This window comes from Drosophila mauritiana, unplaced genomic scaffold (genome assembly GCF_004382145.1).
Source record: "Drosophila mauritiana strain mau12 unplaced genomic scaffold, ASM438214v1 Y_03, whole genome shotgun sequence".
NCBI classification, from domain to species: Eukaryota; Metazoa; Arthropoda; class Insecta; order Diptera; family Drosophilidae; genus Drosophila; species Drosophila mauritiana.
Genome location: NW_022881542.1, coordinates 141,944 through 159,156, shown reverse-complemented (window position 1 = coordinate 159,156; position 17,213 = coordinate 141,944). Strand labels below are relative to the sequence as shown.

The 17,213-nt window shown below is 36.1% G+C and overlaps 1 protein-coding gene across 1 annotated transcript; it reads left to right on the top strand.

The window, feature by feature from the left end:
- Positions 1 to 6,921: 6,921 nt before the first annotated feature.
- LOC117149953 lies at positions 6,922 to 14,595 on the top strand. The gene is given in 3 exon segments (XM_033316852.1): positions 6,922 to 6,933; positions 7,034 to 8,659; positions 13,768 to 14,595. Coding segments are annotated over 3 exon segments (2,466 nt in total).
- Positions 14,596 to 17,213: the final 2,618 nt, after the last annotated feature.

Here is a 17,213-nt window from a genome sequence, read left to right as displayed (position 1 = left end):
GATGAAGCCACAGTAAGTTTCACGCGTGGTCAAAAGTTAAGGGCGAAAAACAATACAAACCGCCTTGGCGACGCAGCCACTAAGTCTTCTGCCTCCAAATGTGGGACCGGCAGCGGCGCAGTTAAAGTAAACTATTTCTCGGCAATATTTGTAACTCTTATCCAAATCACACGATGCTCGTGGATTTTTAATCATGGATTTTTGCACAAAATTAAACTTCACTCGATGACGCCTTCACGAAAAGAGAACGGAAATAAGCAGATCATGTGTGACCGTAGCTTGCTACAATCCTACTTGGGAATTTTGTGGTATTTTTATAGGGCAATATTCAATTTTGCCAGGATTTGAGTTTGGCTAAAATGGTTCGTCACCAAATAAGTGCGGTAGCACATATAAGGTTGCCATTTGGCTCGACTCCCACAACCACAGATTTGATTTTTAGTCCCTGTGACTAACAATAAAAACTGAAAAAGGAGTCAAAAGCAAGCGAGTTTCGCGTTAAAATTATTCGCTGCATTACTTAGCACGAAATTTCTTTTAACAACTTCTTGACCAACTTCAAAAGATCTGGGTCGTGCTCGGAGATTGTAAGACTTTTGGTTTGTTCCATAAGCCTTATTCAAATGTTTGGCAATGTTGGAGCGAATTCTTTGAAATTCGTCAGTCCTTGATAATTTTACGTCACCTTCTGCGAGTAAATTAAGTTTGCGCAACAGTTTGTAGTCATTACCGCGGGATATCATGTGTTTACCGAATACTTTCTGCAATTTAGATTTTTGTGAATCAGACAATCGTACGCGAGTAGAGTCTTCTTCGGGTTCACAGTTGATTTCGTTGATCGAAACTGTTTGCTTAATAGAAATTCCAAACGTATACCAGAAATCCAATTCGCATATTACGTTTTGCTTTATGGAAGGAACTATTAAGAATTCAAAGTTATTATCAACTGAGTTGTAAGTCAAGGGAATGTGTATAGTGCCTGCAACATTTTGCGTTTGGCCATCAGCAGTTCGCACAACCGAACCGATATTATTTGTTGTGCTAGCTCACCACCTATGACACTTTTGTTGGCGCCACTGTCTAGGAGAGCTAAATGCGATTGACCAAATACGTCAATGTGTGTGAAAGGTCGAATATCGTTCTTATTTTGAACAATTGATGAAATCGTAAAACGGTTAAATGATCGTTTACGAATCCAAAACTTACGAATTCGCCGTGATGATCGGTGTTTTTGATGGTGAAGTAAATTTCCCCTACATATTTGCAATTTACGATTTGCATAATCCTGCAATTGCAAATGATATGGATTAAAAGTTTGGGTTAATGTTACGTCAGGTTGAGTTGAAGGCAGAATGGAATGAACATCATTTGCCACAGAATTTGGTTCTGTTTGTATTCTCGAGGCTAACGGCGGACATTCGTTTTGTTCGCATAACGAATGCCCTGCTGAGAGTTTTCCGATGCCGATTTACATTTTGCGCAGTTGGGCTTATACACCTCCGGTGTTCCGCAACCATAACAAAAAATACGGCGTGTCTTAAGGCAATTCTGGTAACCGTGACCTGATTCATCGCAGTTCCAGCACTTAATTTTCTCAGGAGTCCTAACGACACAAATCTCGTCCTCAACGTCCTGTTCTTCCTCAGACTGATCTTCGGAATCATCTTCCTGCAGAATTGCGTTAACAAAACGCTTGCTTGTGTTCGGACGTTGGATTGGCTTTGTCCGGGTGCTTCGAAAGAAATCTTCGTGACGATGACATTCTTTGCGCAATGTTGCTAAGTTTGGGGTGTCTATGTGCAGTAATTCGTGCTTGATCTCTGGTTTGAGATTATGACGAACTTCTACAGTAATCTCACTGTCCTGCATTGGTTCACGAAGGGAATCTGCAATGGAAAGCATTGCATCCAAAAAATCATCAAAATTTTCTGTGCTACCCTGTTTACGGCGACGCATAGCAATTTTAATTTCACGATCAGATCTCTGATCTTGATATCTTTCCTTTAAACGCCTGCATAACACGTTCCAATTCATGTTATCCACCGATCTGTGAACACGCCAATAAAATGCTAAGGCCGGTCCTGCAAACAGTAAATTAGCGAAATGGGAAAGAAGTTCGAAGTTTCCGTTCAGGCTTTGCGAAGTGAGACAATTTACGCGGTAAATAAAATCCTCAATGGCAATGTCGTTGGCTGAACCGCTGAATTTAATACGCCAATTTGATATAATATTGGAAATCCTATCAGGTCTATCCAAAGAAAGATCACTTCGATCGCTACGAAAGTCTGGTGAAGTCCTAACATGTGAATTGTTATTTCTTTCTAAGTTTATTTCGGGAACGTCTCGACCGAAATTATTTTGTATGTCTTGCTGCAGCTCACTCTGTCCATTATTTACAAATGTGGATTTATTCAATTGAGTGAACGCCATAGTGATTTGTTCTGTCACTGATTGTAGCATGCTTGCTTGAAAGGCCTGCATTGAACTTTGGACTATTTGCTGAACACGGTCTTCTGTCACAACTCTGGAATCTGAACTATCCCCGCTACGAATTTCCTGTTGGGAATTTGGATCAGACTTCTCATTCTGCTTGGCTGTATTCCGAGAACCTGAACGGGTCATCATCTTGTTACCTTGAGATTTAGTTGACAAAAGGCAAATGAGATCCTAACTCGGATTGAGAACATGGCTGGCCACATATGGGGCATTTGTCATGGTTCTGAAGGTAATTGTCAAAGCAATGTTTGTGAAAAGAATGTTTACAACGGGTTTCAACCAAATCCAGATTACGTACTGGCCCGTTGCAGATGGTGCATGTCACCGACGCATCAGTATCTACGTCAACTAAATTTTCATTACTTCTCATCATCATTTTAGAAGCTTCTAGAAGAATATATAAAGTCTAACAATTCCTCTCGTTAGAATAAGAAAAATAAGCGATAAGATCAAACGATCAATAGTAGGCAAAAACGGTAAGATCCAACGATCAAAGATAAGCGAAAAAGGATAATGAGTAAGCGCTAAGATCCAACGATCAACGCTAAGCGACAAAAAGATAAAAGTTAAGCGACCAAAAATAATACCTGCGGGTCTTACCCTGAGTAGCAAAGCAGTAGGTTGTATAATTCAATAGGTACGAAAAGCTAACGGAGTGTGCATACAGAGTTGTAAAATAAATGTCATTTATTTATTTATGAGTTCTTACCACTTAGAAGAGTAACTAGCCGAATCTATCCAGCTAGAAAAATCTCGATCCTAAATGATAAGGAAGTAATTTTTGAATAGTGAAATCCTGGTATAGAACCGACTTTAAATCAGAACTATAATTCCTAAGAATCAATTACTCAAATTAGAATGTTGTTTTTTAACCATAATGTTCGGTTATTACCGAACTGATAGAAAAAAAAACATATAAAAGCATAACATTTCCTCCGGTATGGCTCCGGAACTCTCCAGAGACCATAAATTCCAGGACGGAATATGAAATACCTAACTGAAACTAAAAGTGGATGGATTGTTTATTAACGGGAAGCTCGGTTGTCAAACGACAAGTACCTAATCAGGCATCGGGCTGCCCCACGTTGGGCGCCAATTATAACTGTAACGAACACACTCATAGAGCGTTGTCCACCCCAACACACTCTGTCTACTATTTTGACCGGCATGCTCAGGGAAAATGGGCGTGGGTTTTGTGTTGAGATGAACAAGAGTGTTACAGCTACAATATTGTAGACAGAGATACAGTAGATTCAAAAACGATAACCAAACGGTTAAGAAGCGGACAAGAAAGTGTACCTATTGAAGATAAGGTCCAGATGTTATTGGCCCTATTCTATACCCACCCTACCTGTGAAATCCATTCGGACTCCACCCTAATACAACCACTGCTTCACATACCCTTTGGTGCCCAACAAGACGTCAGATTAATTCATTTTGGACCCCATATAATTGTAGATAAAGATATTGTTCCGATACATTTTCCTAAACCTAATCCTTAAACTAAAAATTACGTTATTTACGTTAAGGAAATCTCTTATTGAGTAATTTTGCTTATCAACGATAAAATAAAGGAAAAATAATTAAAATAGGAATGCAAATATTGGTATTTAAGTTTACATTCTACTTTTGTCTGATTGGCTTACTTTACATTAGAATTATGTATGATTAATGAATATTTAAACTTTAAACTTCTTTAAATTAAGAGATCTATATATACTATTAATTAAGGCAAGGTATTTTAAAGCATACTATTTAGGAATGTCTGACTTTTTACATATATATGCTTGGGTGTTTATTGTTTTTGTTCAGTACTCACGCACTTTCCATCGATGTCAGCAGGCCTGATGACTGTTGATGATTTGCTGTAGATATTAATATAAATCGGGAAAGTCACATATATATATTTGTCAGATCTCCCACAAGTTCAGCTAAATTAGAATCATAGAAATTTATAAGTAAATATTTTTGGGTAAAATTAACAGAAATATGAAAAAAACTATTCTAAAGATACTTAAAACTGGACACGATCAATCGTGTTGCGGCTGCTTCAGGTTCGCAGCATACGCAGCGACAAGGCCAGCAGCCTGGGGCTCGTGTTGTGCGCAAATATTCAGAATGCGCACGGATGAAGAAGAAGACACCAGGCTTAATTTGACACTTGTGCATAAAATGGATGCACGGCGATCTGCTTCCTGCTTGCGGCGATGAAGAGTAGAAAAAAGAACGCCAACTCTGGGGGGGTGTTGACCAGCGATCTGTCGGCAGAAGAGCACAAGCCCAGCTTTGCGTTGCACGCGGTGGGTGCCCCTGATGCAAGCAGTTGAAAATCTTTCTGCGATCGATGAAGCCACAGTAAGTTTCACGCGTGGTCAAAAGTTAAGGGCGAAAAACAATACAAACCGCCTTGGCGACGCAGCCACTAAGTCTTCTGCCTCCAAATGTGGGACCGGCAGCGGCGCAGTTAAAGTAAACTATTTCTCGGCAATATTTGTAACTCTTATCCAAATCACACGATGCTCGTGGATTTTTAATCATGGATTTTTGCACAAAATTAAACTTCACTCGATGACGCCTTCACGAAAAGAGAACGGAAATAAGCAGATCATGTGTGACCGTAGCTTGCTACAATCCTACTTGGGAATTTTGTGGTATTTTTATAGGGCAATATTCAATTTTGCCAGGATTTGAGTTTGGCTAAAATGGTTCGTCACCAAATAAGTGCGGTAGCACATATAAGGTTGCCATTTGGCTCGACTCCCACAAGTGTTGATGCTGTCGAAGTTAAGTCATGGGAGTGCAGGAGACTGGTATAAGCATTTCAGTAAAGTGCAGCAAATAATCAATAGTACACCGCCTAGAAGTTGAAATGAAAATTTCTAGGAACTTACAAAGTTGTTAAGATAAACAAGCACGGAAGGTATGACGTAGAAAATCTCGGAGACGACGATGGACCTTTTAAGACATCGACAGTCGCAGAATATATGAAGCCGTGGGGAAGTAAATTCGGGTCGAATGATGTATCAGGAGGGCCGATTGTGGGAAATGAACCAGATCAGGGAACTAAAATTAACTATGAAACAGAGAGCAAGAGAGTAACGCGCAGGGGCAAGGCTTATTAACGGAAAAAACAAATTAAGCAGTTGGAGTAGAATGGTGAACGAGTGCAGTCACGAGTTTTTCAATCGCGCTATATACTTATGCAACTAGAGCTAAACAATTGTCATCAAACAATTAAATAATAAGCAAGAACTATTGTCATTAAACAATATAAAGTGTACTAAAAACAATTGTCATTAAACAATAAAGTAACACTATAAAGTAAACTTACTACATTTATATGACCTTCGAGTATTGCAACAAACCGGCTTTAATTGAATATAAACTCGGTTATATACCGAAAATTTCAAAAAATTGAGGAGCTCTGCATATAGGCAACTTTAAGAAAACGCATTAAGAGAAATTAAAATTTATTAGTGCCGCAAAAGAATTCAATCAGAGCATTCGTTCTACAACAAATAAAAAATCTTGTGATATTCTTTTTTAATAATATTGAACTCAAAAACAAAAAAAGAACACTCAAGTATGAGTCACGCCCACTCTGTTCAACACTTTTTAATTTGTTTCTCATTTTATCCGTCTTTCCGTACGTCCGTTTCTTTTTCGATTTTTTTTTATTGTGTTAAGAAGAAGAGCAATAGGAGGGGGAGTTGCATTCGAGATGTTAGTGAGGACGTATGTAAGCTGGATGGGTTATATTATTCTTTGAATTTGAACATGTCTGAGCTAGCCGCATCGACTTGTAGTTTGTAATACGTGAAAAAACAGTTCGTTACCAAAAGTTCGCGCCAAGCCGCAAATGCATTACTTTTCCGCCATAGCAAGTGCTCTTCTCAAAAATCTGGACGGCTTAGTCTAGGAAATGAGGAAGACACTGTCCGAATCTATGAAAACGGGGTCTGTTAGGACCGATTATATCGCAGGACACCAACTGATTCTCGTATTGATTCTTATTCGACTTACTTGTGCGCGTGTTCTAACTACTGTTTTGGAGCTACGACTGCGCCGGTACGTTTCGGAATATAAAGGAAGACGAACGGTGACGAGGGAACGACGCTGAACAGTAGACGGCAAAGAACGCCGAAGACCGCATCAAGAGCTGTTGATATGCCTAATATCTTCCGGAAAAGGCAAACATTCAGAACTTATTTATTATTTATTTATTTATTATTTATTATTTCGTAGGGAGAAGAAATCGATAGTGTGTTACAGCACGTGTGCTCGACAGCGACAGCTTTGGAACGAAAATTCAATAGATTTATAGCAACCAAAAAAGATCTTGTGCAAAAATTTTTCCTATTACTTCAGTTTTATTATTTGCTCGCAAAAAGTGTTTCTATAAACTGTAGTTCTGCAGATCCTCTTATGTGTCAGCAGGTAGGCATCTGTGCGTAGCTTCTAGCTCCTCTTAACTGATTCCAACGAAATGATATGTTTCTAAACAAGATTTTAAAATTCTTCGTACACTTTTTTATAGATATGCGATCATTTTTTTGTATGTGACGACGTTACAGTAACTGTAGAGGTACGTCGATTGGAAATGGATGATTCAGATAACACTGTAAAAGAGGCCCTATCTCTGGCACGTCATTGGCTTGAATATGCAGATTGGCAAAAGGCTTTTTTATTATTATATAAAGTAGCGAAGCTAATAAAGTCAAAAGGACGGCTTCTTAACTTCATTGATACAATTTACGTTTATGAACCACAAACAACAGTCCAGCTCGCTCACCTCGTTCGCCTTACAAAGAGGGTTGTTTTGTCCTTGGAACCACTTGATGACATGGAAGTTAATGTAGTTGCAAGAATGCTACAATTAATTTCCTCCACCTTTAGGTTAATAATTAATAGTAATGAACTTAATACTTTAATGGATATTTATTATGAAACGATGGTGAATGAACTGTGCGATATTCTTAACAAATTGAATACAGAGTGGGAGTACATACCGAAATCTCAATGTCGTGCAGAATCTGAATCTTGCCTAAACATTGATAACTTCAGAAATAGGCTTGAGCAAATGTCTGTTCTAAGACCTCAAGGTTTAGAGCATATTAATAACTGGTTACATGCTTATTAGAAGTTAAGCAGCTGCCTATTTTATATGGGAATGGGCACAGCACGCCGTCTTCATCCTGAGGAAGGTCCAAAACTAATAGAGCGATCTACATTTAGTATGCGTATGGAAAGTTTTGACTTAGACCAAGATAGAAGCATAGAATTTCAATCCGCGGATTCTATGCATACTCTTATTTTTACTGACAAACTTCTTGATGAATTAAAACGACGACTTCGAACTGACGAAGTGCTAATTTCTATACGAAGTCACAAGCAAAGTCAATACTGGTGGTATCCTGAGCAGGAGTCCCACACTCAAGTACTCGTAGTTAATGCATATACAATAAATAATATTTGGAAAAAATCTCAAGAGGTTGCCGAACCATTTCAATATATTTCAAAATTGAAAATGAATTTTTCGGAAGGTGATTCAATAAATGAGCCGTCACGACAGATCTTTAATCGTGGTATAGACTTTGATGACCCTGAGGAAGATATCGAAAATGTCATTCATGATTGTGTGTATACTCCTTTAGAAGTTCGTATGTATCGAACTGAACTATTTGGTCATTCAGTTCTCGGAGTTACTTTTACTCAAGCGGATATAGATTATTGCGTGCTAATACGGATGACTAATATACCAGAATTAAATGAAATGGAAAGAGAAAGCTCTACTTGTCTAGTGAGAGCTGGAGTCCTACAATCAACCACTTTGTTATTAAGGAATCGCTGCGATAAATCTCAGCCTGTTTATATTTATCTTCGCGGTGCTAATATATCTGAACCGTGGAATAACTTTTTCCATTCTGGAGCTTTTTTTGCCTTCACCACTGACATACGTAGTTGTCGAATTTGGAACTATGCTCGACCCGAACCGAGATGGCAAAACTTTGCTTGCATGCCTGAATTAAACAAAAGTATATACTTTGGAATACATTGTCGTTGTAATTATATTAGTGACTTTGATGCAGATGGTATGCCAATAATTGTAGTCCCAATGAATTTAAAATGTCACCTGGAACGGCCTAAAGTGGGCCAAAGTTATCAAATAATGTTGGAATATACTATTCAATATATACTATATATAATACTATTCAACCTACAAAAATAACGTTAAACAACATCTCTTTATATTTGACATGAATGGTCACACCTTTTATTTCTTCTCTTTTTCCTTGTACGTTTTGCTGTGAGTAGGTCGTGGTGCTGGTGTTGCAGTTGAAGAGAACTTAAAATATAAAACATAAAACTCAAACACAAACTTGACTATTTATTTATTTATAAAGAAAGGAAATATAAATTATAAACTACAACAGGTTATGGGCCCAGTCCATGCCTAATAAACAATTAAATTGTGAATTAAAGATTGTGAAAATAAATTGTGAAATAGCATTTTTTCACATTCTTGTGAAATTAATTCCTTCTCAGAATTTGAGTGAAAAATGGACAAGGCTAAACGTAATATTAAGCCGTTTGATGGCGAGAAGTACGCGATTTGGAAATTTAGAATTAGGGCTCTTTTAGCCGAGCAAGATGTGCTTAAAGTAGTTGATGGTTTAATGCCTAACGAGGTAGATGACTCCTGGAAAAAGGCAGAGCGTTGTGCAAAAAGTACAATAATAGAGTACCTAAGCGACTCGTTTTTAAATTTCGCAACAAGCGACATTACGGCGCGTCAGATTCTTGAGAATTTGGACGCCGTTTATGAACGAAAAAGTCTGGCGTCGCAACTGGCGCTGCGAAAACGTTTGCTTTCTCTGAAGCTATCGAGTGAGATGTCACTATTAAGCCATTTTCATATTTTTGACGAACTTATAAGTGAATTGTTGGCAGCTGGTGCAAAAATAGAAGAGATGGATAAAATTTCTCATCTACTGATCACATTGCCTTCGTGTTACGATGGAATTATTACAGCGATAGAGACATTATCTGAAGAAAATTTGACATTGGCGTTTGTGAAAAATAGATTGCTGGATCAAGAAATTAAAATTAAAAATGACCACAACGATACAAGCAAGAAAGTTATGAACGCGATCGTGCACAACAAAAATAACACTTATAAAAATAATTTGTTTAAAAATCGGGTAACTAAACCAAAGAAAATATTCAAGGGAAATTCAAAGTATAAAGTCAAGTGTCACCACTGTGGCAGAGAAGGCCATATTAAAAAAGACTGCTTCCATTATAAAAGAATATTAAATAATAAAAATAAAGAAAATGAAAAACAAGTTCAAACTGCAACATCACACGGCATTGCGTTTATGGTAAAAGAAGTGAATAATACTTCAGTGATGGATAACTGCGGGTTTGTCCTTGATTCTGGTGCTAGTGACCATCTTATAAATGATGAGTCGCTGTATACCGACAGTGTGGAGGTTGTGCCTCCACTTAAGATTGCAGTGGCCAAGCAAGGCGAATTTATTTATGCCACTAAGCGTGGTATTGTCCGACTACGGAATGACCATGAGATTACACTGGAGGATGTACTCTTTTGTAAGGAAGCTGCTGGTAATTTGATGTCCGTAAAGCGTCTCCAAGAGGCAGGAATGTCGATCGAATTTGACAAAAGCGGTGTAACCATTTCGAAAAATGGGTTAATGGTTGTCAAAAATTCAGGTATGTTAAACAATGTACCTGTGATCAATTTTCAAGCATATTCTATAAATGCTAAGCATAAAAATAATTTTCGTTTATGGCATGAGAGGTTTGGCCATATAAGCGATGGCAAATTATTAGAAATAAAACGAAAGAATATGTTTAGTGATCAAAGTCTTCTAAACAACTTAGAGTTATCATATGAAATTTGTGAACCCTGTTTAAATGGTAAACAGGCAAGACTTCCTTTTAAACAATTGAAAGATAAGACCCATATTAAAAGACCACTTTTTGTAGTACACTCAGATGTCTGTGGGCCTATTACTCCAGTTACTTTAGATGATAAAAATTATTTTGTGATCTTTGTTGATCAGTTTACACATTATTGTGTAACTTATTTAATTAAATATAAATCTGATGTGTTTAGCATGTTTCAAGATTTTGTAGCCAAGAGTGAAGCTCATTTTAATTTAAAGGTTGTGTATTTATACATTGACAATGGTAGAGAATACTTGTCAAATGAGATGAGACAATTTTGTGTTAAGAAAGGAATTTCTTATCACTTAACAGTGCCACATACACCTCAGTTAAATGGTGTTTCTGAGAGAATGATAAGAACCATTACGGAAAAAGCTCGAACCATGGTTAGTGGTGCAAAACTAGATAAAAGCTTTTGGGGCGAAGCAGTATTAACTGCTACTTATTTAATCAACAGAATTCCTAGCAGAGCACTTGTTGATAGTTCAAAGACCCCATATGAGATGTGGCACAATAAGAAGCCATACTTAAAACATTTGAGAGTGTTTGGTGCAACTGTTTATGTGCATATTAAAAACAAACAAGGAAAGTTTGATGATAAATCATTTAAAAGTATTTTTGTGGGCTATGAACCCAATGGTTTTAAGTTGTGGGATGCTGTAAATGAAAAATTTATTGTCGCAAGAGATGTTGTTGTCGATGAAACCAATATGGTTAATTCTAGAGCTGTTAAATTTGAAACAGTGTTCCTGAAAGATAGTAAGGAAAGTGAAAATAAAAATTTTCCGAATGACAGTAGGAAAATAATACAAACAGAATTCCCGAATGAGAGTAAGGAATGCGACAACATACAATTCCTGAAAGATAGTAAGGAAAGTGAAAATAAAAATTTTCCAAATGACAGTAGGAAAATAATACAAACAGAATTCCCGAATGAGAGTAAGGAATGCGACAACATACAATTCCTGAAAGATAGTAAGGAAAGTAATAAATATTTTCTGAATGAGAGTAAGAAAAGAAAGCGAGATGATCATCTGAATGAAAGTAAGGGATCAGGCAACCCGAATGAGAGTAGGGAAAGTGAAACAGCAGAGCACTTAAAAGAAATTGGAATTGATAATCCAACTAAAAATGATGGCATAGAAATTATTAATAGAAGAAGTGAGAGATTAAAGACTAAGCCTCAGATATCCTATAATGAAGAGGATAATAGTCTAAATAAAGTTGTTCTAAATGCTCACACTATATTTAACGATGTCCCAAATTCATTTGATGAAATTCAATATAGGGATGATAAATCTTCTTGGGAAGAAGCCATCAATACAGAGTTAAATGCTCATAAAATTAATAATACTTGGACAATTACAAAAAGGCCTGAAAACAAAAATATTGTAGATAGCAGATGGGTATTTTCTGTTAAATATAATGAACTTGGAAATCCAATTAGATACAAAGCTAGATTGGTTGCACGAGGATTCACTCAAAAATACCAAATAGACTATGAAGAGACATTTGCTCCTGTAGCTAGAATTTCAAGTTTCCGATTTATATTGTCATTAGCAATACAGTATAACTTGAAAGTCCATCAAATGGATGTAAAAACAGCTTTCTTAAATGGCACGTTAAAAGAGGAAATTTATATGAGACTTCCTCAAGGTATATCGTGTAATAGTGACAATGTGTGTAAATTGAATAAGGCAATTTACGGACTCAAGCAAGCGGCTAGATGCTGGTTTGAAGTATTTGAGCAAGCATTGAAAGAGTGTGAGTTTGTAAACTCTTCAGTTGATCGCTGTATATATATTTTAGACAAAGGTAACATCAATGAAAACATATATGTATTATTATATGTAGATGATGTGGTTATAGCTACAGGAGATATGACAAGAATGAATAACTTCAAAAGGTATTTAATGGAAAAGTTTAGGATGACTGACCTAAATGAAATAAAACATTTTATTGGAATTAGGATAGAAATGCATGATGATAAAATCTATTTAAGCCAATCTGCATATGTTAAAAAAATTTTAAGTAAATTTAACATGGAAAATTGTAATGCAGTTAGTACTCCTTTACCTAGTAAAATAAATTATGAATTACTTAATTCAGATGAAGACTGCAATACCCCATGCCGTAACCTCATAGGATGTTTAATGTACATAATGCTTTGTACACGCCCAGATTTAACTACTGCAGTAAATATCTTGAGCAGATATAGTAGCAAAAATAACTCCGAGTTATGGCAGAACTTAAAAAGAGTTCTTAGATATTTGAAGGGCACTATCGATATGAAATTGATTTTTAAAAAGAACTTGGCATTTGAAAATAAAATTATTGGTTATGTGGATTCTGATTGGGGTGGTAGTGAAATTGACAGAAAAAGTACAACAGGGTATTTATTCAAAATGTTTGATTTTAATCTCATTTGTTGGAATACAAAGAGACAGAACTCAGTAGCAGCCTCATCAACTGAAGCTGAGTATATGGCCCTATTTGAAGCCGTGAGAGAAGCTCTATGGCTTAAATTTTTATTAACTAGTATTAACATTAAACTAGAAAACCCCATTAAAATTTACGAAGACAATCAAGGCTGTATTAGCATAGCAAACAACCCCTCATGTCATAAACGAGCTAAACATATTGATATTAAATATCATTTTGCCAGAGAGCAAGTTCAGAATAATGTGATTTGTCTTGAGTATATTCCTACAGAGAATCAACTGGCTGACATATTTACAAAACCGTTGCCTGCTGCGAGATTTGTGGAGTTACGAGACAAATTGGGTTTGCTGCAAGACGACCAATCGAATGCTGAATGAAATTTTTATATATATATTTCAAATTTAAATTCCTGTAAACATATTTTGTTACAATGATCTGATCGGGTTTTTCTGGGTTTTCCCCGTATCCTCGCAGCAAATGCTGGATCAGTTAACACTTCCCAGAATGCACACCACCCACATTTGATAGTTACTAATGAATATTATTGTTATGTTTTTAATTATAGACGTTATTTTTGAGGGGGCGTGTTGGAATATACTATTCAATATATACTATATATATACTATTGGAATATACTATTCAACCTACAAAAATAACGTTAAACAACATCTCTTTATATTTGACATGAATGGTCACACCTTTTATTTCTTCTCTTTTTCCTTGTACGTTTTGCTGTGAGTAGGTCGTGGTGCTGGTGTTGCAGTTGAAGAGAACTTAAAATATAAAACATAAAACTCAAACACAAACTTGACTATTTATTTATTTATAAAGAAAGGAAATATAAATTATAAACTACAACAAATAATAATATTCTTTTTCTCTTTAGCTTCATTTGTAATAATATATATATTTTATAGCATGCAATCCGTTTCTGATTGGGATAAAAACTTATATACTGAACTATATCCAATAGGAGGAAAATGCTACCGAGGTGATCTTGTTTTAATGTGTACTTTCGGAGGAAGATATAACGCTGGTACATCAGCAAATATTATATTTGCCTTCAAATTTTCCAACCAAACACGGGACATAATAGTATATCAAGACCCAGTTTTTAAAACATTCAAAAGAAATAGTACAATATCTTTCCGACTACAAAATATACATTTCAGTATACCAACTGGAATTGCTATGTGGCACGATAATTCCGGAGTTTATCCACATTTTTTTTGTAGAAATCTTGTTCTATGCGATATGCATACTAATGAGGGCCAGTTATTTTCAATTCAGCAGTGGATTCAATGTTATAAAGTGTTAACTGTTTATAAAACGGCAAACGCATTTTCTCTGATAAATACCGATAATGGAAAAATTCATTCCGGTAAGCTTCGGTTCTTACACTTATTTCAACCAATTATTGGACCATGGCGTTTTGGAACAGAGAGACTGGCCTTTTGCAAATGGGAAAGAAGTTGCATTTTTATAGCAAAACTTTTTATTGCTATAACATTTTTAGTACTATTTTTCGGACGCACAGAACCAATGGCATGCGATCCTAGTCCAAAAAAATATAATGACATCGATGTAGTACTTCGACTATGCTTTAGCTGTTATGTAACCAATTGTATTGTACAAGCATCATTGGAAACAGCCTTCAGAGCGATTGGAGTATACGATTTTATTTAAATATAGGGTCATATATATTTCCCTTGAGTATTTTTTTATGTTTTCGGGTTGAGGTAAAATGATATGTTCCGCATCCACAATTTCATTGTCTTACTTTCTGTTATAATGTCTTAAGCTTATATAAATTTTAATCATCCTTGTTATTTGTTTCGCTACTACTTTATATGGGGGCGAAGAATAGCTTAGTTTTTCATCGTTGGTGCATAGCTGTTTATCGTAGTTCATTCCATTTATATATAGTAACTTTTCTGGTCTTCTAAAATGATGAAATTTCGAGTTCACATTCACACTAGCTGAGTAACTTGTAGCTGATACTCGACGAACTCGAATATAGCATTCTCTCTTGTTTTTATGATCGTATTAATGCTTCTTAAATTTGAATTTCCTTAACTCCTTCCTATTCCTAAAATGCTTTTTATTTCTTTCAAATCTGCGATTTGTCGTTAAGTGTTAACGAGAACAGTAATACATTGATCTTTCAAAGAGCAATGGATCATATATCATGAGAATAAGACTGAAAAACTGGTCATGTTTATATGGATGTTATAATAATCTTTTCAAGTACACTTGAATAACATTCTACTGATCTAATTCAAATAATTAATATTTTACAACAATCTCTCTTAAAAAATCTAAATAATTTAAATAAGAAATTATTGGTTACGCCCAAAATTGCTCCCTGTCCGCTCGCTTATGCTGAGAGCGTAAGAAATCTAAAAATATAATTTGCTTGTTTGTGTGAGTAAAAAAAAAGACGAGAACGTGTATATGTGTGCGTACTTGTGGTAGAAGACCATTTTCGGGCCGAAATCAATTCTGATCGAAGAAACGAATTTACATGTTTGGAGTTTTGGCCAATTTCGTAGCAACTAAAATAATAATTAAAAATTCACCCCCTGACTATTATAATTTAAAAGTTTTTGAAATCGCCGCTCGAATAAGCTACCGTTTACATATTTATATTTATGTTAATAATTAATTATATGTAATATATGTCATAATCGGTACACATGGAACACCACGGGGAGGCCAGATCAGGGAACTAAAATGAACGATGAAACAGAGAGCAAAAGAGTAACGCGCAGTGACAACGCTTATTAACGGAAAAGACAAAAGAAGCAGTTGGAGTAGAATGGTGAACGAGTGCAGTCACGAGTTTTTCAATCGCGCTATATACTTATGCAACTAGAGCTAAACAATTGTCATCAACCAATTAAATAATAATAAGCAAGAAGTATTGTCATTAAACAATATTAAGTGTACTAAAAACAATTGTCATTAAACAATAAAGTAACACTATAAAGTAAACTTACTACAATTTTGTGGGCACGTCTGGGATGGCCCAAGTTGTGTATGCATAAGTGCGATGTTAATGAGTGCGAGCGAGACAGAACGTGGCGCCGCATCAATTAAAAGAAAAACGACAGTCGCTTCAGTAGCAAAAAAGAAGCAGTAGAAGAATAACGGCGGAACGAAATACGCCGCCACATATACGAAGGCGAACGAGCAACAACAGCGACGAGACAGCAAGTTGTGTATCGCTTGCTGTTAACATAGACTTAACAGAGTTGGCTGAGTAGTGTTAAAAACTTTAGAGAGGAATGAATCGGATTGAAATTCTTGCGTTGCGCGTTGATGACCTACGAAATAAGCTGTCTGAGTTAAATTTGCAGACAAGTGGTACTAAAAGCATGCTACAACAACGGTTCCTTGCTCACTACAGTAGCAACTGCACCAATTATGACAAATGAAAATAATAGGTCATGGTTTACTCTAAAAGACGTCGAAGGTAGTATTTCTGAATTCTCAGGTACTATAGGTAGTGTTGATGTTGATCAGCGAATAAATGAGGTAGAAGAATGTGGGAGTACAGTTCAGTGGAACCAATTACAAATGTTTGTCTATGCGATGCAGCTTTTACGAGGTGGTGCTAGATCGTTTGTCAAAAATCAACAAAACATTCGAAGTTGGGAAATATTGAAAACTGTATTGCTAGATGAGTTCGAAGTTAAAGTGTCATCAGCAGAAATACATCGAAGATTAAACAGACGGCAAAAGAAAAAAGATGAGAGTTTACATGAATTCTTGTACGCACTGATGGAAATAGCTAAGCCAGCAAGTTGAAGTTGAGAGTATTATAGATTATTTCAGTAGTGGCATTCAGGATTTCCCTGCAAACAAAGTAGTGCTGTATCAAGCAATAACATTAAAAGAGCTAAAACTTAGTTTGGATGGTTACAAAAAGTTTGTAGTTCAAGCAAGTCATTAAAACAGGCCTGGATCATTCGTTGATAAACAGAGTTCTGAGTCCAAGAAGATTAGCAGTGACAACAAGACACGTAAATGTTTTAAGTGCGGTGATGATACCCATTTTAAAAAAGATTGTAGGAAGAAAGATTTTGTTTGTTTTAAGTGTAACCAACCAGGTCATCGCGCATCAGACTGTAAAATATATGGAAAAGTTAAGCAGGATCAAAATACAAATGTCGTACAAGATAGGAAGAAAGAGTTAAAGCCATTAAGCACTCCTTCAGGTTTAGAGTTGAAAACTGTGCAGTATAAGTCAATGATGTTTCAAGGATTAGTTGATACAGGTGCTGCCTTTGTCTTATACGCAG